General features: G+C 38.1%; 6 protein-coding genes across 7 annotated transcripts; 4 read left to right on the forward strand and 2 right to left on the reverse strand.

The window, feature by feature from the left end:
- Positions 1–4,559: 4,559 nt before the first annotated feature.
- Positions 4,560–7,008, forward strand: LOC103861481 (putative E3 ubiquitin-protein ligase UBR7). Of its 2 annotated transcripts, none has more exons than XM_009139196.2 (6): positions 4,560–4,718; positions 4,966–5,083; positions 5,376–5,534; positions 5,621–5,893; positions 5,979–6,575; positions 6,672–7,008. In XM_009139196.2, the coding sequence occupies exons 2-6, from the start codon at positions 5,000–5,002 to the stop codon at positions 6,759–6,761; spliced, it is 1,203 nt and encodes a 400-aa protein (XP_009137444.1). In that variant the 5' UTR covers positions 4,560–4,718; positions 4,966–4,999; the 3' UTR covers positions 6,762–7,008. The 2 variants fall into 2 exon arrangements, with proteins under 2 accessions (XP_009137444.1, XP_018508199.1); XM_018652683.2 differs by having other exon boundaries at positions 4,712–4,781.
- A 1,454-nt stretch (positions 7,009–8,462) lies between these two features.
- LOC103861489 lies at positions 8,463–10,331 on the forward strand. The gene has a single exon (XM_009139208.3). The coding sequence runs from the start codon at positions 9,667–9,669 to the stop codon at positions 10,018–10,020; it is 354 nt and encodes a 117-aa protein (XP_009137456.1). The 5' UTR covers positions 8,463–9,666; the 3' UTR covers positions 10,021–10,331.
- Positions 10,332–11,223: 892 nt separating this feature from the next.
- On the reverse strand, positions 11,224–12,010 carry LOC103861498. The gene has a single exon (XM_009139219.3). The coding sequence runs from the start codon at positions 11,924–11,926 to the stop codon at positions 11,402–11,404; it is 525 nt and encodes a 174-aa protein (XP_009137467.1). The 5' UTR covers positions 11,927–12,010; the 3' UTR covers positions 11,224–11,401.
- A 7,030-nt stretch (positions 12,011–19,040) lies between these two features.
- LOC103864600 lies at positions 19,041–20,195 on the forward strand. Its single transcript, XM_033287272.1, has 2 exons — positions 19,041–19,478; positions 19,680–20,195. The coding sequence occupies exons 1-2, from the start codon at positions 19,041–19,043 to the stop codon at positions 20,193–20,195; spliced, it is 954 nt and encodes a 317-aa protein (XP_033143163.1).
- Positions 20,196–20,542: 347 nt separating this feature from the next.
- LOC103861518 lies at positions 20,543–21,665 on the forward strand. Its single transcript, XM_009139241.3, has 3 exons — positions 20,543–20,731; positions 21,129–21,271; positions 21,455–21,665. The coding sequence occupies exons 1-3, from the start codon at positions 20,662–20,664 to the stop codon at positions 21,470–21,472; spliced, it is 231 nt and encodes a 76-aa protein (XP_009137489.1). The 5' UTR covers positions 20,543–20,661; the 3' UTR covers positions 21,473–21,665.
- On the reverse strand, positions 21,609–22,612 carry LOC103861507 (NAD(P)H-quinone oxidoreductase subunit S, chloroplastic). The gene has a single exon (XM_009139231.3). The coding sequence runs from the start codon at positions 22,601–22,603 to the stop codon at positions 21,770–21,772; it is 834 nt and encodes a 277-aa protein (XP_009137479.1). The 5' UTR covers positions 22,604–22,612; the 3' UTR covers positions 21,609–21,769.
- Positions 22,613–23,179: the final 567 nt, after the last annotated feature.

The following is a 23,179-nucleotide window of genomic DNA, read 5'->3' on the forward strand; positions in this document are numbered from 1 at the left end:
AAGAGGTTAAAGCGCAATTAAAATCTTACCGAGTAATGGAAAATTAGGCCAATGAACATAATTCCAAATACATAGTATAACAACACACAACTCTGATTTCCTTAGTTCCCTACAAACAATGATGGTCATAACTAAAAATAAAGACATAAGAAATAAATATGGATCATAGACAGAAATATTGGAGAAAGATAGTTGTGCACCTTGTTATCAAAAATGAACACGCACTGCGACTTATTTTGTCCATTCATCGTCTAGCAGACAATTTAAATACTGTTTAGTATTTCACTTCCCATGAATGTAGTGAGCTCTAAAAAACGAACCGGTTCCAGGCTGAGACTAATAAAAGTTGATTCTAAGCTTAGCTGAATTATCTAGTCAAACCCCTACACAAAAAAGATCCTCAAAACTAAATAAATATAGATGAAATAATTATAGTTCACAGATAGGAAAAAAAATATTGAATGAAGACAGTTCTGCACCTTCTAATAAAAGGTGAATATGCCTTGCGAATTAAGTCCCTTCGTCAGCTAGCAGAGAAAATGAAACAATATGGTTATAGAGCTCAAGAAACACCAATACAAAACTTTTACATGTGCATGAGTCTTTATGATAAAATGATCAGTTAATTTGATTTCACTCTCATAGAAACTAAAATTGTAGCATCCATCATGAGCCTTCTGGCAAGCATGTTTTGAAGTTGACTAATGGTATACCATGTTGATGATGGACATAATAGTGTAATAGCACAACAAACATATACCTTTGGTCTGTGCAACTTGCACAAAAGTCATAAATAGAGTCAGAATATTGACTGTAAGAGATGATGGCTGAGAAGGAATTCCAATTGGTCCCATCAAGAACCTGTTTTGAAACATCAATTCACAGGCATGGTTATATGAATGATATGTACCAAAGAATCAAAAGCATAAGTTTTTAAACCAAATCTCAGTACCTATGCCAAAGATAAAAACGTATGGTTCAAACTCTTGTTATAGTCAAAGCAGAAACCATCTAAGAGTTGTGGCTTTAGATACCCTGCAACGTGAAATCAAAACAACATATACCAACAAAATCTTAGTCAAAACCATAAGAAAAGCCACCCAAAACAAAGTGTAATTAAAACAAAAAAAATGTAAAAGGTGATAACTTGAAAGGTCTGGAACGGAAAAAAATTCTACAAAATGCATTTCTGCAACACTCATTTCGATTCTGATTGACTGGTTCAAAAGCAACATGTGGGTGCCCGAAAGAACTGTAGAAGGAGCCACAAGCTTCAGAAAACCTTCGTAGCGGCATCAAAGCTGTGAACCCTTTAAAAGGAGAATAGTCAAATTTCAGGAACAATTATAAGCATTAGACTCTTCATCGTAAAAGGATAAAAGCTCCGAATCTATCAAGACGCAGATGTGCTGATGGATGAAAAAAGAACTCACAGTGGTGTTAGCAAATCTATCACAAAAAACAGCTTTCCATCTAGAGTTTGGCTCATTGATTTCCTTCACAATGTCATCCTGAAAAAGTATATCAACAACAACAATCAAACAATCAAGAAAGCGACGAAACAATACATACAATGGGTTTGGATTAGGATCAAAATCTGAAGAAATCATGAGGTCAGCTTCTGCTTTGATGCAAGAGCTAATATTTTTTGTGTCCTACCACGAGTTGAGAGACCTATCGATGTTCCTTTCTAGCATCCTGAAAAAGATTGATGACACTCGTTTCATCAGAACAGTAAGAGTCCTATGATTTTCAATAGTAACTATGGATGAAAGCGTTTGCACTTACAACTAAAACCGTGAAGGAAGCTAATAAGATGTAAACAAATATGGACTTGTAAACGATGAATCCAAACCTGTTAGTCTATGAGAAGAAGCTAGAGACCAATTAGGAATTACCCTTTCGTTGTTTTCTTTGCTTCCCAAAAGTGGATTAGCTGAAACAGTAGCTTCGACTGTTGTAAACAGGGAACGAAGTCATCGTAAAACAGAGACATAGGAACCTTGCCGGTTGATTTCGCGATTTTATATCACATAGTTTGCTTTGATTTTTTTCATTTGCGTGATTTGGAGAAAGAAATAATCAAGGAAGCATATGAATATATAAGCTGGCGAGTTGATGGGATGTGAAAAGATGCGTACCTTTCAGAGTCGCAGTGAATGCTGAAGCTTTATGAGATTCAGATGTGGGAGCCATACTGTGAGTCGTTGATGATGAGAGTCAGAGCCTCAGAGGTAATTTGTAACAGCAGTGATGCTTCAGCAATTCAGAGGAAGACGAAGCAGATACGTGGTTTTGGAGGATTTGGGTTCCAGGGTACACATGATGGCCCAAAAGAAATTGTTAACAACAAATGACGTGGCATAATCTTATGTTTTAATTGGAGGATTTTACTAGCTGACGTGGACACTCTCTCTAGGCAGCTTATTCTCCTTTTAGTATATGTTAGATGTTAGATTCACAGACATCCATTTTCTTTTGTTTTGTCTATAAATAGGCAGTTTTTTAAAAAAAAAATGGAATTTTTTAGATATTTACAGTTGTTAAAACTATTACAATAGAAATCAAAAGTTTAGACCATCATTCTATTTTTTTTTTTATCATATTACAATTCTTTTGTCAACCATATTAAGATTTTTTGTTAACTGAATTCAAATACAACATTTCAGAATAATATCCACAATAATTTTAAATACTTACTTTTAAGCGGAATCTCGTCTTCGGACCAAATGTGGAGTTGTTTGTCTATTTCTATAAAAGATTTAACTAATCAGTTCGTTTAAGGTCTGAAAATATAATATAGGTTGCAACTGGATGTGTATTTTCTGCAGTGGCGGACCCAACCCTAAATTTAAGGGGTGTCAAAGATTGGGCTTTGGTCCAGAACAAAAATAATTTTAAAAAAAATTAGTATAAAGCAGGTGCAACATGGAATCGAACCTGGGTTATCTTGGTCAGCGGAGGAGATTGTTAAGCAAATGAACTAGGGAAACTTATTGACAACTTACCAAAACAGCTGAAACTTATATTTAACCTGGTGCAGCTGACCCACTATTGGTCAACGTAGATCCGCCTCTGATTTTCTGGAATATGAATTTTTAGAATGGCTAATTCCTGTAGATTCTAAATAATTTTTACCATTTACATGGAATAGAAAATAGATCACATTCCATTGATTCCTGTGGAATAAGTGAAAAAAGAAGAAATGCAGTGATAAAACATTCAGAAGAAATAAAAAAACGTGAATAAGATGGAATGGAAGAAAATTAAGTTAAAAAATATTTTTAATTATGTTTAGATATTATCCAACGTAATTATTGCATTTAAATAGTAGATTTATTAAGATTTTGAACTTGAAATTTCTGGTAAAATCTTACGATATGTTACAACCTTGAACTAGATAATAACAACTTCTTATTCTTTTTTTAAACAATCTTAAATACATTACCAGACCAACAAATCAAGTTTGCTTTCTCTTCTACAAGGTAATATCATCCCATTTCCTCACTGGTATAATTTTTTTGAGTTAAATATCGGTGTTTACTATTGATGAGAGTAAAATATTATTTTGGCTACATATGAAAGTTGAGCAGAATCTATTCGTTGGTCAATTGAAAATTTGTCTGATGAAGAGCTTATATGAAGGCTGTTCGTGATCAAATTGCTAAGGATATTTGGATTGCAAAACATTGTATGCATCGTTTCCAGCGTTAGATATATTAGTTTCAACAATAAATAGATTTAGTATAAAGTTTAAATTAATATTTTGTTTTTTTTTATATTGTTTATTAATTTTAGTTCTACTGTCAATATAATTTATTAATCTATTGATAAAACTCTTAATAGTTTAATTTAACCTAGTTAATTTTATTCCATTCCATTCCATTCCTTTAAAAAGTTACCATAATGAATGTGTTACAAAAATGTGTTCTTGCGATTATTCATTCCGTTTTGTTCTATTCTGTAACTTCCGCTATTCTGTTCACTGCTTTCCATTTTTCTTAGTTTCTTTCTTTCCAAGTATTCATAAATTATATTATTAGTTACAGCCATAATGAATTTCATTTCAACTATTTTCTGAAATGCGGATTGGATGTTAATGTCATGTTTCATAGGGACAAATTTCCAAGTTTATGTGACAATGATGTTAATTTTTATTTTGACGCATTTGAATTTTATCCTCAATTTGTTGTCATTTTATTTCAAAAGGTTCTATCTTTTATGTTTGATCGTTTTTGTGTGTTGTAGAATTTTGTTTAGAACTTCATCTAAAATGTAATCAAAATGTTTAAAGATTAATGAAAGTTGTGTAACTTGTGTTATCAAATAAGAAATCTCAACATTTAAGATTCGAAGTGTGATAGACCGCACCGTCATGTACCGTTGTCAATTGCAACAAAAATCTTTACATATACCTATGTATTTATATATTTTTATTACTATTAATACTATACCACAGTTATTCTGCCGTTGTTCCGCACGTTACCACAAAACTGAAAATTGTGTAACTTTTGTTAGTTAGACGGAGAATTGAACAAAATAAAAATAAAACATTCAACAATAATGGAAAACAAAAAAAAATGGAGGGAGGGAAAATGGAAATGTGGATAATTGGCGGGAAAAGGACGATAAAGTCCCTGGGTTTATATAACAACCTTTCAACTCGGCTAGATCCTTAGTTCTAGCCCAAAAGCCCTCCTTGTGCTCAGCTTCACACCGTAACTTGCTCTCCCCCTCTCTCTCTAGCTCTCTAGCTCTCACTCTGCGATCAAATCTTATCAGTATTGCGAAAATGAAATAACCCTAATTTCTATCTTCTAGAACACTATTAGTAATCAATCGATGATTTTGCGAAGAATCTAGGGTTTTCAAAATTTTCAGAAAAAAAATTAGGGATTCTCTCGTTGAGTCTTTCTAATAGCCTCTACTTACATCCAATTTCATCTCTCTCTGTGTTGTTTTCAGGTGTGAGATTGTGAAAGAGTGATCGATTGCGAAAATGGCATCGGGTGATTTCGAGGACGATGCTGAGGCAACTGTAACGATGGAAGAGTACATCGAAAGCATGGATGCCGAAGAGCTGGTACTCATCATTTCTTATCGTTAAAAAAGTTTATTAATTTCGCATTTTCCTTTCCCTTCTGGGTTTTTTTTTTTTTTGTTCATCATTGCTTTTTTTTTTCAGAATCTTGTGTTTGTTTTGTTTGTAATCACAAGTTATTTGGATATTATTACCTGGTTTGTGTGATTCTTGATCCTTGAATGTTATTATTTCAGAATCTTTGTTCATCACTGGCATTTTCAGAATCTTGTGTGTCCTGTTTTTTTATTAATTATACATTCACTAACTTCCTTTTGTGATTCTTGATCTGAAGGAAGCGGATTTGGTGTTGGGTGGAGATGAGGGAGATGAGTGTACTTACCCAAAGGGTTACATGAAAAGGCAGGCCATTTTCTCTTGCATCACATGTACTCCAGAAGGGAATGCTGGAGTTTGCACGGCCTGTTGCTTAACTTGTCACGATGGTCATGAGGTTGATATATATTTACATATTATGTCTATTTGATTCTTATGTGTTAGTTGGTTTGCTGATGGTTGAATATTGTTGTGGTTATGAAGCTTTTGGAGCTCTGGACTAAGAGAAATTTCCGATGTGACTGTGGGAACTCTAAGTTTGGAACTTTAGCGTGTAAGCTTCTCCCGGGGAAAGATGTAGACAACTCTGAGAATTCTTACAACCATAACTTCAAAGGCTTGTACTGCTCTTGCGACAAACCTTACCCTGACCCAAATGGGGAGGAACATGGGGAGATGATACAGTGTTGTATCTGTGAGGATTGGTTTCACGAGGAGCATCTCAGTCTCAAATCTTCGGACGGTGTTAGTAGCCAGGTTTGTGATCAGAGCTTACACTTAGTTTACGTTTGACCTTTTGTTTTGGTGTTTCTAGTTCAAAATTTTATTTAATGTTTAACAGATTCCAAGAGATGAGGAAGGAGTGCCGGTTTATGAGGATTTCATTTGTCAAAACTGCTCTCCGGTTTGTTCGTTTCTCACTCTTTATCCCGAGAAACTGTGGGTTGCTGCCAAAGTGGATTCCAATGGTTCAGCCAATGCTTGTGCAGACACTACCGAGTCAAACCAAACCTCCACAGCTACTGAGCCTGTCCAGCCTGAGAACAGTACTGAAGCTGAAAAATCTGTTTTGAGAGGATGCTCTGAGAAGCTCGCCGACTCTGAACCCTTTCCTGCGGCTGGTTGTGCTATTGCGACGGGTCTAGCCTCGTGTACTGAGTTTGAGAAGAAACCGCTGTTTGTAACCAAAAACTGGAGGAACATGCTATGCAAATGCGAGAAGTGCCTAGAGATGTACAGTGAGAGAAAGGTTAGCTATTTACTTGATGCAGAGGACACGATTGCTGAATACGAGAATAAGGCGAAGGAGAAGAGAACAGAGAAACTGGAGAAACAGGAAGGCGAAGCACTTGATCATTTTAACAATCTCGACCATGTAACTAAAGTTGAGCTCTCTCACGGCATCAAAGACTTCAAAGAAGGGTTCAGGAGTTTACTGGTATACATTTATAAGAACTCTGATACGCCCATGAACCCTCTCTGATCCACAGCTTTTTTTGAAAAGACACTCTGATGATCTTTTTTGTTTTTGTAGGAGTCTGTTGGTACTTCAAGGGCGATAACGTCTGAAGATGTTGAGGAGATGTTCTCAAAACTGAAAAATAAACGCAAAAGAATGGAGTGAGTTAAGTAGTCAATGATGAGAGGAGGTACGAGTTATGAATGTACTAGAGTCGTTTCTTTCCATATCGCATGTTAACTTTCTTTAGGTATGTTGGTTTAAAATGAGGAGTGAGGTTACTCTAATCTCTTGACGGTCTTTAGCTCCCAAGTTATGCAAACAACTTTGTACTTTCAGTGTGTGGAGTTTGTAGCTTGTGTAACAGCAGACTATTATTATATATATAAACTACTAGTTCTATTTAGTTTTATTATCAGCTATTTTATATGAATTTAGAAAATTTCATTACAAAAATCTTCTGTTCACTTCTTCCTGCCTTCCCTTATTCTTCTTCTTTTTCATTTAGTCAAATGGTTTTAACATCCAAGATTGAGGACTAGAAAAGGAACTGATACTCTTTCAAGTCAATTTGGTTTTACCATGGATAAGTGGATTTATATAAAACAAGTAGTTTATCTCAACTTCTTGAACCCTGATACTGGGTTTTAGTGGCATGGAAGACCAAACCTTAAACTAATCAAGTCTGGTCTTTAACGCTGGGCCATCTAAACTACAAAGCTTTATGTGTTGGGCTTGGGATGACCAAATTTAATTTACATGTGAGCCTCATATAAGAAAAGAGTTAGATGTTAACGAAAAAAATTGATTGAAAAGAGGAAAAGCTATGATAATTATGGATAAATGATTATTATTGAGTGACCACAAACAAATAATAATTTGTTAGTCAGAAAACGAAAAGCTAATATTTCCACGTCAGTTTTTGTCTTTTTGTTATTTTAAAAGAAAAACAAGTATATTTAATTAAAGTTGTAACTTTGTAAATTTGTGGCCCCTTGGAAGTGAATGGAATAAACGACAGACCCCATGACACCGCCACGTACTTGTTGTCCTTTATGCAATTTCCACGAAGTTTCGCCCGTCGATAAGAATTGATGCAATCCAATAACTATACAACGCGTAGCGCTTGATAATGATAAGATCGCTTACTGATGACATTTTACGTCTACAAGTACTATATTCTATAATTAAATATGCTGAATTATTTGGTGTTCATATTTACGCTATTCGTATAAGTTTTAAATGCCAGTAATTATGGTTAACACATCACCATCGTACATATTCAGACGATATAGCTATAAGACAACGGTATCAACTGTATTTGCGCATTGTATAACTTACGAGTGTGTTTTAGACCATCTCCAATGGTACTCTATAATTTTTTCTATATTTCACTATTATAGAGTTGGATTTGCTCCAATGGTTCACTCTATAATAGAGTTACTCTATAATAGAGTAAAATATATAGTACTCTTGTTTTTTCACTCTATATTTGGAGTAAAAAAATAAGATTACTCTATATTTCACTCTATTATAGAGTAACTCTATTATAGAGTGAACCATTGGAGCAAATTCAACTCTATAATAAAGTTATTCTATTTTATTGTAAATTATAGATAAAAAAATAGAGTCCCTTTGGAGATGCTGTCAAACGTTTATATTTTAGTGGTTGTGATTGAATTTCAACAATCGATTTCTGTTAGTTATTGTATTATTTGGTTTTCGGTCCCTATAATCCGGAAAGAATGGATTTGACATTGTTTGGAACAGATCATACTATGAATTATTGGATTCTATATTACTATTAATGATTAATTTCCAAGGGAAACGAAGATGAATGTGTTATGTGTCGATAAGCTAGTAGCATGTGACATTTGTTTTTAATAATAGTAAGTAGATGGGTTTTATATTCGAATTAAATTATACCATTGAATCTAGCAAAGGCTATTAAAAAAGGAAGGAAACAAGACAGGTTGGTGGTTGGTATAAATGTGCATTGCCAGGTTTTAACACGGTTTTGGTTTGGTTTAAAGGTACCACCTAACCGGAGAGAACGTGATATTGCGTTTTTGTGTCTTTTACAATATTCATACGTGTAAATCTGTCATCGAAATAATACTTTAGACGCATGCAGCATATATATCCAGACGTACTCGCATTGCATTGAATTTTTAGGGTTTATTTATTAATTAACTTCGTTTCTGTATACTTGTTTTTTGCTGGTGGAGATGTTCTTCCTCGTTAAAAGAGCTATTCCAAACAATTTTAAGATTATACGACAAAGATATAACAACGTAAACTATGTTTTCTTTAACTAGAAGGAAACAGAACCTTGGACTTAAATTTCCCTCTTAACTAGACCAGCATGCGCTAATACTAACATGGTGTAAAACATTTCATCTGATTTTATACTATGAGTTCAACAAAACCAGTCTTCATGCTTAAACTACTAGACTACCATATCCACGGACCACGGTGGTATTATAATTTATATCTTGTAAATGAATTGAATTATAGTCTAGTCTGATTGATAATTTAAAATGTGTTTGTTGCATATTCATAGCAAATTTAGATGAATGTAAGCTAAACTAGTCCAGCTATCCGCAGTTGTCGTTAGTGATATTGAACTATTAAGTTTAGGTTTGTTTAGCTTTGAGCTATATCTCTCAGTCCCATTTTTGTTGTTGTCGTTCAATTAAACTATAACAAACTAAGCATCTTCATAACCGAATAACAATTTTTTGTTGGTTGAATTTATTATCAATAAAAGAGGAACGATAATGTACATTTTAAAAATATAAATCCAACAGATCAGCATCTTTACTTTGAGTCATCCATCTATCATTAAACAGACGAAGCTCAACATTGTATATAAACACCATAGCACACATTGATCTCTGCAAGTCTCCAACAATCATCAGATCACACAGAAGAAAAAGAGAAGAACAAAGATTTTTTTTTCTTGGGAATTTCCCAAGTTTTCTTTTTTCTTCTACAATTTTTTTGTGGGCATTTCCCAAAAATATCATTTTCCTTTTTGTTTCTAAATTTGCTTTTATATTTTATAAAAATGGGAAACTGTTTGAATGGAGGAAGCAACCTTAAAAGAATGGTTCAAGAAGAAGAAAAAGAAGTGAAGAAAGATTACAACAGAAAAGATAGGAAGGTGAAGATTGTTCTAAGGAGAGATGAGTTAGAGAAACTCATTCTCTTCCAGTTAAACGCCGGTGGTGACGTCCAAGGCAAAGGAGAAACAACTTTAGCTTCCTTCGGCGACTTTCTCAGGGAACTAGAGGCGGAGAGGTTTGCTGGAGAGGCTGCAGCAAAGGCTGCTGAGGAAGAGGAGGAGTCTCGCCGGAGATGTCGAAAATGGAGGCCTTCATTGGACAGAATCATTGAATGGCCTGAAGAAACACTTGCGTAATTACTTTTCTTAATCCTTTTATTTAGATCATTAAGTTTTTTAATTTGTTTAAGATGGGATTTTTTTGTGGGAGAATTTGTTTTTGCCTGTTTTTCCTTCCTTTTCCCGATGGATTTTTTTTTTCACTTGAGAAATGTTTTGTTCTCAAAGTGAGATATATCTTCGGTGTTTTGAAACTGGCAGACGCTTATTTTACCACAGAGAAATCCCAAAGAAAAAAGTACGAAACTATGTATTTTATTTTCGTCTTTCATGTATAACGTTCAATGTGTCAAGTGTTACAACATAAATAAACTTGTGTTGCTTTGTCTTTTATATAATGGCAATGTGTTTTCATCAAACTTACACCCTTGACCAATGTAGTCAAGACTTTGTCCCTCAACGTACGTCATGAAGACGTATTGATAACGTAATTCGACGTGGTTTATGCATCAAATAAGTCTATCAACCTAATTAATTTGTTAACATTAAGGTATGATTTAGCATCAAATACTAAATAGTGATGGTAGTTGATTGTCTTGTTTATTCAATGCTACACTTTGGCGTTTCTTCGTGACCTGCCCTACAACGAACACCGCATAACTGTTATGAAAGTTGACTAATACGTACGTCTTTAAAACTAATACCATCAAAATTCTATCTACTTCGGCAAAGTGCAAAGTGCAAACTGCTATCAATGAGGACAGATCTATGTGCAAAAAAAAAGAGGACAGATCTATGTGCAAAAGTAAAAATGAGGACAGATCTATGTGCCTCGTTGGACATATGGAAAACAAAAAGTAGATGAAGAATATATATTTTTAAAAATTACTATATACTTTTAAAGTGAATGTTTATTAATTAAGTTTCGCATATATTTGATTAACCTTACAACATTATATTAGATCCATTATAGCTTTTTACTGTGAGAAATAATTCATTCTGGATCAATTATAAATTACTTAATATATTAAAGTTGAATTAACAGTCGTTTTTATACCAAAATTTTGTCTTAATTAAGCATTTTCCAGCGGATTTTAATCCAAAAGTACAATAAAACCAACCTCTACGCCTCAAATTGTACTGATACCCATCATCATGGTAGTATAAGATTCAGATGATATGTTTCAATTTCATATTTGATTATTTAAATCTTCCCCAGTTCGTTCCTACTTTACACAGCAGTATTATACTATCATGATACTATTATCTACGTGACAACAATAAAAGTAAACCCAAAACCTTGTTATAATATATACTATGTGACAAGATATATACACACGATGACTTAATAGATATATATTACTCTAAAACTACAAAACTTCGACGAATAAGTTTGAAATTAAAAAAAAAAACTAAAAGTTATTCGATAACCAGCAGCCATTTCCTTTTTCTCTCATCATTACAACTTGGAAGCCACCACCACAACATCGAGTTGAAGCTGATGATTCGAAAAGTATGCAATCTGGTCCACTACATGCTCCAAATCCAAAACGTTGTCGTCTTTACATTTCGCTAGTAGTCTCTGAGCTTCCTGTTTGGTCATCTTGATCTTTACCCTCACTACTTCCTCCTTCCCTTCAACCTTATTCGAACCTTCTTTCTCTTCCAGAGGCTTCTCCTCAGGTTCGAACTCATACCTCACTGGCTTGTTGGGCTCGAAAATCTTATTCTTCTCCAACTGAAACCTCACAACTTTACGTGGCTTCAGAGGCTTTGCCATCTCTTCATCTTCATCTTCGAACCTTAGGGATCTGTCAATCCTCTTGGCTCTTTGCAAGCAACGAGACTTTTTGATGGGTTCTACTGAACACTCTGATCCATTCAGAGGCGATGTTAAGTCGTCTTTGAAGATTGATTTTGCTTCTAGAACGCTCTCGTATCTTTCTTGAAGTCCGTTGAAGCATTTAGCTAATGAATCCATCATTTTTTTTTCCTATGTTGATACAAAAGGAGGGAAAGCTTTTGAGTTATCTTCTTGTTTTTTTTTGTAGAGTTGCAAGTTTAATTTTCTACATCTTACCAAATGAGAGACGAGAATATATATAGGCGACCAAGACTGTGATTTGACTGATAGGACACGTAATGGCGTGTGCTTTGGTGTAAAAGGAAGATGTAACTTTGCCGTGGGGGTACTAGAATTTATTCAGGTTTGTTTTGTTTTATTACTGTGAGAAAAAATGTAAGAAGCCTCTCTTACTTATTAATACAAAACAATTTATAACTTCATTAGTTCAGTACTTCAGTTGACTGTCGAAATTGTCACGAGAAGATTAAGTTTACTTGAATTTGAGGGGTAAAATAAGTGGTTATGAATTTATTTATAACGATCATATGAATATACATGCCTGTCTGATCATGAGTTTGGAAGCAGTTAAATGAGTCATGGCCTAATGAAATTATGATAAACGAAGCAAACGTAATATCATTAACTAGTCAAAAGCTTTATCATGAGTCATGACGTTAAAGGTTCCCCTCTTATGCGCCTGAAAAGGATATTAAGTAAATAATGTCACATTTCTCTTGTTATCAATCAATCACTATCTATGAGAAATATCATCAAATACCATTCGTTCTAATACATTTTAAAATACAAAATTTCCACAAACAAAAATGATGCCGTGCCACTAGGGGAGTTCTATATGAAATGGTCAATTTCTCCATTTTGAATTAGTTTAACTATAGTAGAAAGAAAAAATACTCAGTAATACTAATCTAATATAGTAATATTTCAGTAACATCCACACACAGCTAACAAAACCTAACAAATATGAACACATGTGTTTGTCACAGATTCTTTATGTAAACTATCGAATACTGAATAGTAGCTGATTACGATGTCCTGATAAATATAATCGCGTATGAAATTATATGGTATAGTTAATAGACCGACATCTAAAAGTATTAATAACAAAACATATTAGAAAATTCGTGTATATTTTATAACATTCAATACTACAATAGGGAATTTTATACGTAGAATTGTATATATTAGAGTAGAAGAAAATAAACACATAGGTGGTTTAATTTTAGATAACGCGTTTTAAAGCTTTACCAATTTTTGGTGTTTGACGACCAACCACTTCAAAAGTTTTAGAGGTTGACCAAGTCATGGTTTTAAAGTTTCCCATCAAACACTCATATGCTCATGTCTCACTATCTTGGGGAAAGCATCATACCATCATACTATATACCCAAGAACACGAATCTGATAATATTATTCCAAGTTACCAAAAATGTTAGTGGTAGTGATGCAGTTTTCGATAATTTTTCTTTTTGTATTCCGAATCAAAACTTTCAAAAACAAATTCCAAATTAAAGGTGATCATGGACCTCATAAAAACTAATAATATTATGCATAATTTTTTTTTATTAATCTGTGGGTATCTAAAACCTATAGAAAAGTCGAAACTAATTTCTAAGTAAAGATACAATACTCAGATAAATTTTTAATGTGAATATTTAAATGGACTGTAACAATGGACTCATATCTATCGTATAGATACGTGGCTATACGATAGAGTATAGTGAGAGCATTTCGAATCCAGAATCACATGCAGAACTCACATGCCATTCACCATGGTTAATATTATTAGAAATTCACAAACACAAAACTTAATCTATGGAAACTATGGCAAGAATATCTTTGATAACTCTGCCCAATAAAAAAGAATATGTTTGATAGGCTTATAAAATGGTGAATTGGCAGAATGATCACGCGATTGGGCATGTTCTTACCGATCACACATTCATTCTGCGCATGTTCTTACCAATATCACCTTTTATATATTTGTTGCAATTGACGCGAAGAGGTTTAGGGTCTTAGTGGGCACAGTAAGCAAGAAGTGGTAAATTCACCTTCCCATCACCCTAAAATCCTAAATGTCAAAAATGTCTTCTCACCTCCACAACACTCCCACATGGCTATGCACACACTCTTCTAATTTTACTATTCTTAACCACGTTTAAATTTAAAAATCTTTCTTAAAAATTCTCCCAGGCACTTTCTTCGAGGTAGTTTCAGCTAACCGGTTTCCAGCTCCCAGATTTACCCCAACCACCCTGTTTTTACCAAAAGTAGTAAGTTTTTCAAAAATTACCGCTTTTTGAAAAACCACTTCCCGCGGTTCAGCCCCCGATGACTAGTCGGAGGGTCCGTCTTCCCTCGCCGGTATGGTAAGAACAGCTCCCCGATGCTTTGGTTTGAAGATGGGTGGTACAAAGCTTTCTCGTTCCCTTAACTGTATACTGGATTTCTAAGTTATCGTAACAATCCTTGTTTAACAGTGAACTTTCGTAGATTTTACAGAACTTTCACACCCTTTGGGTGAAGAACCTTTAACTAATAAGTGAAGAAGCGGCTCGACCCCAGATGGCGAGACGTCTAACCTATGAGGAGAAAGGGAAGGGACCCCTTGAGAAAGCAGAGCCGCAGAGAACGGGCAGAGTTAGGGTTCCTGAGGTGGACACCACCGAACTCATTCGGAAACATGAGCTAACCCTCATCGGAAGAACCACAAACCCGAGACTACAACGTATCTGGTCTTTAATCCCTTTCCTCTCAGATCTCTGGAAAACAAGAGCGCGACCTATTGGCTCTGATCTAGGACAAGGAGTGTTTCAGTTCCAATTTGAATCACAAGAGGATCTACAACAAGTTCTTGATAATAGACCTTATCACTTCGCTAGATGGATGCTTATCTTACAAAAATGGGAGCCGTCGGTGGACCCAACCTTTCCTTCTCTGATCCCTTTCTGGATAAAGGTACAGGGAGTCCCGCTCCACCTCTGGAGCAAAGAGCTGTTGGAAAACATTGGGAAGGATCTAGGAGAGTATGACACATGTGAAATCCTGCCTGGGTCATATCGAGTAAGAACACACATTAATGGGTTGCTCCCATTGATAAAACACTACACCTTGGAATTAGCTAGTGGAGAAGAAATCACAGCTAACCTGGTGTATGAAAAGCTGGAGAAACACTGTGGCCGCTGCCTGATGCTGGACCACGATGAAGACAAAGACTGCCCAATCGCAAATAAGGAAAGGGAAGATATGAGGCAGGAAGATAAGAGAAAAAGCACCCCGACAGAACCACCTCAGAGAACGCATGCGAGCCACAGAGCAGCAAGATATGATGAGGAAATGAGGGCGGTATCTCAAAGAAACAACAGAGACCAGTCAAGCTACTACAATAAAAGTACCTCCCAGAGAAACCCTCACCCAAGCTTTGGAAGGGACAGAATGGTTGACAGATCTTACAGGCCCCAGAGAGCATGGGATAATGACAACGGTGGGCATAGAGAGCCCCTGAAAAGATCTTCAACAGCCCAGCCAAACAGACCTCATCAAAGTGAGAAGCAGAGAGAGGGAAGATGGGTGGAGACTGGACGTAGACTACAAACATCCTCCCGTAGCAACGAGAGAGAACTTTCTAGGAATGATTCGAGACTCTCATCCTCACGCAGAGCTAGCAGAGAGGAGGTAAACACCCCCTTTAATGAGCACAAGAGAGAATATCAAGCACAGCCTGATATAGGCCACGCTGGGGAGAAGGAAAAACACCCAACTGAACCCAAAGATCAAATTCCTGAAGAGATTATGGCGGAAGCTAGGGAAGAGTTAAGAGAGGTTATGATCCAATATACCTCGATCGCAGATCCATCTGAAAGTGCGGCTCGTAAAGAGAGGCTGAGAAGAGCAGAAGAACGAGGAGAAGTTGACGAATCTGCAGAACAGATAGCGAGACAACTGATGAGAGATCAAAAGACAGCAAGAGGTGGAGCAATACCGGAGCAGACCCAAACCAGAATCCCAGTTACTCAAAGACTTGGCCCCTCCAGTCCCTTGGCACCACAGGTGGAAGTTGTAAATGAGCAGCTGCGCATCCCAGCCAAGAAGCGTTTGGGACGACCTCCTACCAAAAAACCTCTGGGAGTCAACACAGCTGGAACAAGAACCTCGACTAAAAGAAGAGTAGCTCCGGTCAGGACTTCACCAATAAGGAAGCAAAGTACTAGACAATCAAAGCCCACAGCCAAGGTAGCAGAAGCAGCAACTGCTAGAGGAAAGAGAGCGAAACAGAATTTCGCAGAAGCAGGAAGCAGTAACCCGGTTATCAAGCTTATACCGGCGGCTACAAAAAAGAAGACGGGTTTTCACAATCCGTTAGCTCCAGTTCCTTAAAAGTAGCATGCTGGAACGTCCAAGGGATGGGGAAACCCTTGACGGTCCAGAGACTAAAGGATATACAGAAATGTATAAATCCGAATATTATGTTCCTCTCGGAAACAAAGAATCCCGACGACTTTGTGCTCCAAAAATTGGTCTCGTTGGGCTTTTGTAACCACCACCTTGTATCTCCTAGTGATCAAGGAGGAGGGGGGTTAGCTATATTTTGGAAGGAGGGTTTTGAACTGGAAGTGTTAAGCTCTTGTAAAAACTTTATCGATGCACGAGTTCAATATGAAGGAAAATTTTTCTATGCCACATTTGTTTATGCGGACACAGATAATGTCAAAAGAAGAAGCATGTGGAAAGATTTGCTAGACATTAATGCAGCTAGAGGAGGAGCCTGGTTTCTATCGGGAGATTTCAATGACATAATTTGCGACCAAGAGAAAGCAGGAGGTGTAGAGAGGACCGAAGGATCTTTTGTAGATCTTCGATCCTTCATGTCGAAAGGGGACCTGTATGACCTGAAGCACTCTGGGGTTTTCTTGTCTTGGAGAGGAGTGCGGTATGACCATGTTGTCCACTGTCGGCTTGACAGAGCGGTGGCAAATAGCAGCTGGTTTGAAGAATTCTACTCGGGTCACAGCGAGTATCTAGAGTTCCTAGGCTCAGATCACAAACCAGTCATCTCATGCTTTGATACAAAAAGGAAAAAGGGCAAGGGCCTCTTCAGATTCGACAGAAGACTTAAAGATAATCAAGAGGTCCAAGAGATGATAGACAAACAATGGAAGCTGGCAGGCAATGCAACTGTGTGCCGAAAGATAGCTATAATCCGAAGTGCAATAGTTGCTTGGAACAGAAAACAACAACAGACCAGTAGAGCTATCATTGAACAGAGGAAAGTCGAGCTGGAAGAAGCCATGACCAGCGCTGAAGATGACGCCATGCTAATAGCAATCATCAATCAAGACCTAAGAGAGGCTTACAAAGCCGAAGAAGATTTCTGGCGACAACGAAGCAGAGTGCTTTGGCTCAGCCTAGGAGACTGCAACACGGGTTTTTTCCATGCCACAACAAAAGGAAGAAAGGCAAGAAATAACATCACGGTCTTAGAGGATGATGAAGGAGTGGTGCACTATAAGGTGGAGATGATCACCACAACAATCGTGAATTACTTCACAGAACTTTTCACCTCAATTGAGGCAGAACGGGAACAAATAGTACAAGACGCGCTCTCACCGCTGATCACTGAAGTGGAGAATGATCAGCTTGTGAAGGCCCCAACAGCGGAGGAGATCAGATTAGCGGCTTTCTCGATCCACTCGGATAAGGCTCCTGGCCTCGATGGGTTTTCCGCAGGATTTTTCCAAGCTAACTGGAAGACAGTGGGCGAAGACATAATCAGAGAAGTGGGAAAGTTCTTTGAGACAAAACTCATGCCGGCGGGACTGAATGACACACATATTAGACTGATTCCTAAGGGAGAGAGTCCTCGGTTTGTAGCGGATTATAGACCAATTGCGCTATGCAACGTCTACTATAAAATAATCTCTAAGCTTCTCACCCGAAGACTACAACCGATCCTCTCAACCTTAATCTCAGAAAATCAGTCAGCTTTCGTCCCGGACAGAGCCATATCCGACAACGTCCTCATTACTCATGAAGTACTCCACTTTTTGAAAACTTCATCGGCAAGCAAATACTGCTCTATGGCCGTGAAGACAGACATGAGTAAGGCATACGATCGGTTAGAATGGAGTTTTATTGAGATGGTTCTCACGAGACTGGGCTTCCACCGGAAATGGGTGGCTTTGATCATGCAGTGCGTGACATCAGTCTCTCTCTCATTTTTGGTGAATGACACAGCGCAAGGAAGAGTCTATCCGAAGCGGGGAATCCGCCAAGGCGACCCATTGTCCCCATACATTTTCATCCTTTGTAGTGAAGTACTATCCGGACTATGTGCAAAAGCCCAAGCTGATGGCACACTACAAGGAATCAGGGTAGCTACGGAGTGTCCTCGGGTCAATCACCTTCTTTTTGCCGATGACACCATGTTTTTCTGCCGGACAAACCAACAAAGTGTTACTAAGCTGGCTGAGATCCTCCAGCTCTATGAGCAAGTGTCAGGGCAAAAAATCAACAAGATGAAGTCTGCGATAACGTTTTCAAAGAAAGCTCCACAAAGCCTCAAAGACAGAGTCAAGCGGGAGCTGGATATCCAAAAGGAAGGAGGCGTGGGCAAGTACCTCGGTTTACCCGAGCATTTCGGACGAAAGAAAAAGGATCTTTTTACCTCAATAGTAGACAGAATCCGACAAAAAGCGATCAGCTGGTCCACGCGATGCCTCTCCACAGCTGAGAAAATGATCATGCTCAAAACGGTCCTCTCTGCGTGCCAACACACTCAATGTCCTGTTTTAAACTACCGGTGTCCCTCTGTAAACGGATCCAGTCAATCTTGACCCGGTTCTTTTGGGACTCGAACCAAGAACAGAGGAAGATGTCGTGGTTCTCATGGTCTAAAATGACTCTGGCAAAGGAAGATGGAGGGCTGGGTTTCCGTGATATACAGTGCTTCAATGACGCTCTACTTGGTAAACTTAGCTGGAGGATAATGAACAACCCCGAGGGACTCCTGGCTAGAATTTTAAAAGGAAAGTATTGCAAGTATAGTTCGATGCTAGAAGTCCAAGCCTCGACCACCTGTTCCCATGGGTGGAGAAGCGTCCTAATTGGCCGAGACCTGATTACAAGCCAGCTTGGATGGGCAATTGGGAATGGAGAATCAGTTAACATTTGATCAGATGCTTGGCTCTCAACGTCGAGTGTGGAAAAGCCAATAGGACCGGTACCAGAATCCCTGATGGAGACTCGAGTGAAAGATTCTTTCTTCCCCAACTCTTGCGTATGGAACAAGGATAAGATTGATGCAATACTTCCAGAGCTTACACCGAAGATCCTAAGCATCCAAGCGAGTCTTGAAGGCGCACCTGACAGGCGCATCTGGCTAAAGCACAGCTCGGGAGAATACACAACGAAGACGGGATACCGAGCAGCACTGGAAAACAGAGCAGAGGAGACGGAAAACAGAGAACGGGTGGAGTTCCAATGGACCAAGAAGATCTGGGAGGTGAGTATACCACCGAAAATAAAACTCCTTATTTGGAAAGCAGTCCACGGAGGACTCCCAGTCAATGAGCGCTTGGAGACCCGATATATTATCCCAAGCGCAGCTTGTGTGAAATGTGGAGAGATTGAGACAATAGCCCATGTGTTTTTCACCTGTCCGTTTGCGAGGGAGGTTTGGGGCCTGGTACCGTTTAAAGCTAATATAGCGCTGAGCAACGTGAACCACTTCATAGAAGGCTGGAAAGCAGTTCACACAGGCCTGTGTCTACCTCCAACAGGAGTAAATGCAGGATCACTGGCAGCTTGGATACTCTGGACACTGTGGATCTCCAGAAACTATAGGATTTTCCAAGGGAAAATATTCTCATCGCAGGAGGTGGTCACAAAGGCTATTATAGATGCTAAGGAGTGGAATACAGCACAGGTGAAGAACATACCGCCGGAAACGGCGAAGAGAGGACCAAGAATGGAGACGAGATTTGATATTATATGCCAATCAGATGCTGCCTGGAAAAAAAAAAGCTCAACGGCAGGAACAGCTTGGAAATTCTCAGGTTCAGACGAAGATCGATCCAGATCAAACACAAAGATTTTCACATTGGTGAAATCACCCCTCGTGGCAGAGGGCTTAGCCTTGCGTTCAGCAATGGAGCAAGCGATTTTGTTGGATTACAAACAAATCTCTTTTGAAACAGACTCGAAGATATTGGTGACAGCTATATTGGAAGGTTCCCACATCTCAGATTTGCATGGAATCCTATCGGATATCAAGACTTTGGCTACGGCCTTTACCTCTATCTCGTTTCATTGGGTCGCTAGAAACTCTGTGTCGGCTGTTGACATGCTAGCTAAACAGGCTCTTAATGCATTTGTATCAAACTTGGTTTAAGATTGAATGAAAAGTTGGTGCACAAAAAAAAAAAATATTTGTTGCAATTTAAATTCAGTCATTTTAAAATTCACAAAACCTCAATTTACTCCAAAGAAAGGAACATATTCGAATTCCGGTGACTGAGATAAACCAATGCAGTGTCACTTAATTAGACCACTGGCCTACACAAGAGTCGAGAGGAGTAGGAACCTTACACAAAACATTGGGCGAACCGGGATCGATTTCCCTTGGTACTGCAATCGCAAAACCGGAGAATACCGGAAAATAGAAAACATCGAAAGGGCTAATTAAATGGGCTGTATAACTTAAATGGGCTTAACTACATCATAATGGCCCACGCTTGTAGAAAACTGAAAACTAAAGCCGAAGAAGGTTCGAAGAAGAGACAGAAAATTTCCAAAGTCGCCGTCAACATTCTCCATTGGGCAACACACGAACGAACGAACGAGAAGGGAGAGAAGAGATGAACGTCGTACATGGATTGAAGAGGATTCCTCGCATTAAGTTCCCTCAGCGTCACCTCAAACCTTCAGGTTTTGATCTCTCTCCTATGCAGAGCAGAATCTCTCTATCTCCTTCTTCGTTTTAACAACAAGTTTCATGATTTGTATTCTAATATTCTCCGATCTGGTGAAAACACCCCAATGATCCATCGATTTGCATGTGTATATATATTCACGGTTTCTAGATTATCTTAGACTGTTAGGATATGAAACGTATCGAGAACATGTTGGTTTATGATTTTGTGTAAGAAAACGGAATCCTCGTACACGATGATGTGTTTATGTCTGAAATCATCACTTTCTTTGTCCTTTTCTGCTGGAAAATGATATAAGTTGCTTTTCTTTTTCTTTTATCGGTCATTTGTAGTTTGTTTAAGCTTGTGACATTGGGGTACTAAAAGTTTTAACCTTTATGATAAAATTACAGAGGGAGCGAAGCAGGTGGAGAATGAAGCAGATACATTCTTCTTCTCCAACCTCAACACCTCCCCAAAGACGACTATAGGCGGGAAGGCCTCGTTGCAGCCCAAGCGCACCCCTGTTTCAAACGAGGAGATGGAAGCCATTTTGGTACGTTACTTGTTGTTGTTGTAAATGAAGTCTTTCACAGTGTTTTTTTTTTTAAAGTTTGCTTACACATGTCTGAGGTTATTCTCCTAACTACTTACCAACTACTAAGTTTATCGCTTAAAAAAATTGAACATTGAGTTGATTTTTTTCTAACTTGTCCTTTTTCTGCTCAATCGTTCACAGTTGGGAGGCTGCATCTGATCATAGAGATGGTGTGGACCTCTTCTCTTCTTCACCATTCACAGAATATACAAGATTTGGTTGATGTCTTTGACACAATAAAACAGACTCAATTTGCAGTTTTTAAAAGCCTTTTTACTTCTATTATATACACTGATTGATTGCATTTTACTCCCTATTAATGATTTGGAATTCATGGATTTTTTATATTACATTGCTGAATTTTATTCCAGAACCAGTCAGAAACTTTGAAGGTACCTTACATATACATTTTAACAGTGAAAGCAAAGAGTAGAGAGAGTAGAGAAAGATGCAACTTTAGGGTGCTGCTTCCTTTTGCATCTGTTCAATAAGAGGCTCAAGAACACAAGACTTTGGATTCTTACCCGGTGGTCCTTTCTCTCTTCTTTCAAGCTCCTCAAGCCTGAACGTTATCAGACGGTCCCAGTTCCCTCCTTCGAACAACACGCCAGCTTTCCCGTCCGTGATCCTCTGCACTATCCCACAGTACATGTGGTAAGGACTGTTTGAGTTCTTGACTATAGCTATCATCCCCGGCATGAGAAGCGGTAGCTCTGGAGCTCTCGGCTTCTTCTCCGTGGCAAATGTGGACACAACATCATCGCTTCCTTGCTTCGGTGGTGGTGGTGGAGGTGGTGGGTTTTGTTCGATGAACGTTTTCAGTCCCTTCTCGCCGCCGGGGAAGCCTCCGGTGAGACCCATCATCTCTTTCTCGAAACCGTCTTCAGGAACTTGAAACGACAAGCTATTGTCGTCACTCTCTTTCTTTGTCTGGTTCTCAGGCTTCGATGTCTCTTCCTCTATGTTCCTCTGGAGCTCCTTCTCGATACCTTTCTCTCCGTTGCATAGTCCCCTTCCTCCCATCACCTCCCATAGATTGAACTTACCCATGGCCTTTACTTGATGAGCGTTTGAGAGCTGTTTTGGAGGCGGGAAAACCGATCGGTTTGGAGTTGAAAATAGATGTGTCTGGCCAAGAAACTTGGTGCCCCGAAGGGTTGGTGTAGTGATCGAATAAGTCGCCATTATAAAAAAATAAACAAGTGAAGAATAGTTTAGAGGTGAGCAAGGAATAATAGGGAGAAGAAGGAAGAAGCGTGATCGGCTTCGTTTATGATGGCCACATATCATGATTCCTGTTGGATGAGTTCTATCTATTTCCCAACCTGATCCCGGTTTATGGGTAACCGGACTGCTTATTTGGGCTTTGACATAAGTAATACAGTGGGCCTTGAATTAAAACACATTGATACTTTTTTTTTGTCTATTTAAAGAAAACAAGCTGCAAAAAATATAAAAACTTATGGATGAATTAGCGAACTGACCAAAACATAGTTATAAATTAAGGAAATGACCATATGGAAAAAATGTAAGGTGGAATGTGACAATTTCAGCTGATGTCACTAGTATTGTGTGGGTGCTTTTGTTTAGAGTAGGTCTCTCTCATAGTCAAAGCCGGTCCCTAACTCGCAGAAAATTCAAAAGAGCAACACTTACGTTGAATTTGTTCACTCTTCGTCGTCTGTCTTGTGTGTTTTTTTTTCTTTGCCAAAATCGCCTACCTTGGGTTTCAGTCTTTCAGATGATCAAAGAGAAGGTTTCATTCTCACACCTTTCTTCCTTCCTTGTTTTTGAATTATGAGAATAGTTGTCAGTGTTTCAAAAAAAAAAAGTGTTTCAAAAAAAAAAAAGAATAGTTTTGTCATG

Source organism: Brassica rapa, chromosome A01, assembly GCF_000309985.2.
Source record: "Brassica rapa cultivar Chiifu-401-42 chromosome A01, CAAS_Brap_v3.01, whole genome shotgun sequence".
In the NCBI taxonomy this organism is placed as follows: Eukaryota; Viridiplantae; Streptophyta; class Magnoliopsida; order Brassicales; family Brassicaceae; genus Brassica; species Brassica rapa.

Coding starts and splice junctions, on each gene's coding strand:
- LOC103861481 (XM_009139196.2), top strand. CDS start 5,000: ATGGCATCGGGTGATTTCGAGGACGATGCTGAGGCAACTGTAACGATG. Junction 5,535..5,620: donor CTTGTCACGATGGTCATGAG/GTTGATATATAT, acceptor GTGGTTATGAAG/CTTTTGGAGCTCTGGACTAA. Junction 5,894..5,978: donor CGGACGGTGTTAGTAGCCAG/GTTTGTGATCAG, acceptor AATGTTTAACAG/ATTCCAAGAGATGAGGAAGG.
- LOC103861489 (XM_009139208.3), top strand. CDS start 9,667: ATGGGAAACTGTTTGAATGGAGGAAGCAACCTTAAAAGAATGGTTCAA.
- LOC103861498 (XM_009139219.3), bottom strand. CDS start 11,926: ATGATGGATTCATTAGCTAAATGCTTCAACGGACTTCAAGAAAGATAC.
- LOC103864600 (XM_033287272.1), top strand. CDS start 19,041: ATGGAGACTCGAGTGAAAGATTCTTTCTTCCCCAACTCTTGCGTATGG. Junction 19,479..19,679: donor CCTGTCCGTTTGCGAGGGAG/GTTTGGGGCCTG, acceptor TTCTCATCGCAG/GAGGTGGTCACAAAGGCTAT.
- LOC103861518 (XM_009139241.3), top strand. CDS start 20,662: ATGAACGTCGTACATGGATTGAAGAGGATTCCTCGCATTAAGTTCCCT. Junction 20,732..21,128: donor GCGTCACCTCAAACCTTCAG/GTTTTGATCTCT, acceptor ATAAAATTACAG/AGGGAGCGAAGCAGGTGGAG.
- LOC103861507 (XM_009139231.3), bottom strand. CDS start 22,603: ATGATATGTGGCCATCATAAACGAAGCCGATCACGCTTCTTCCTTCTT.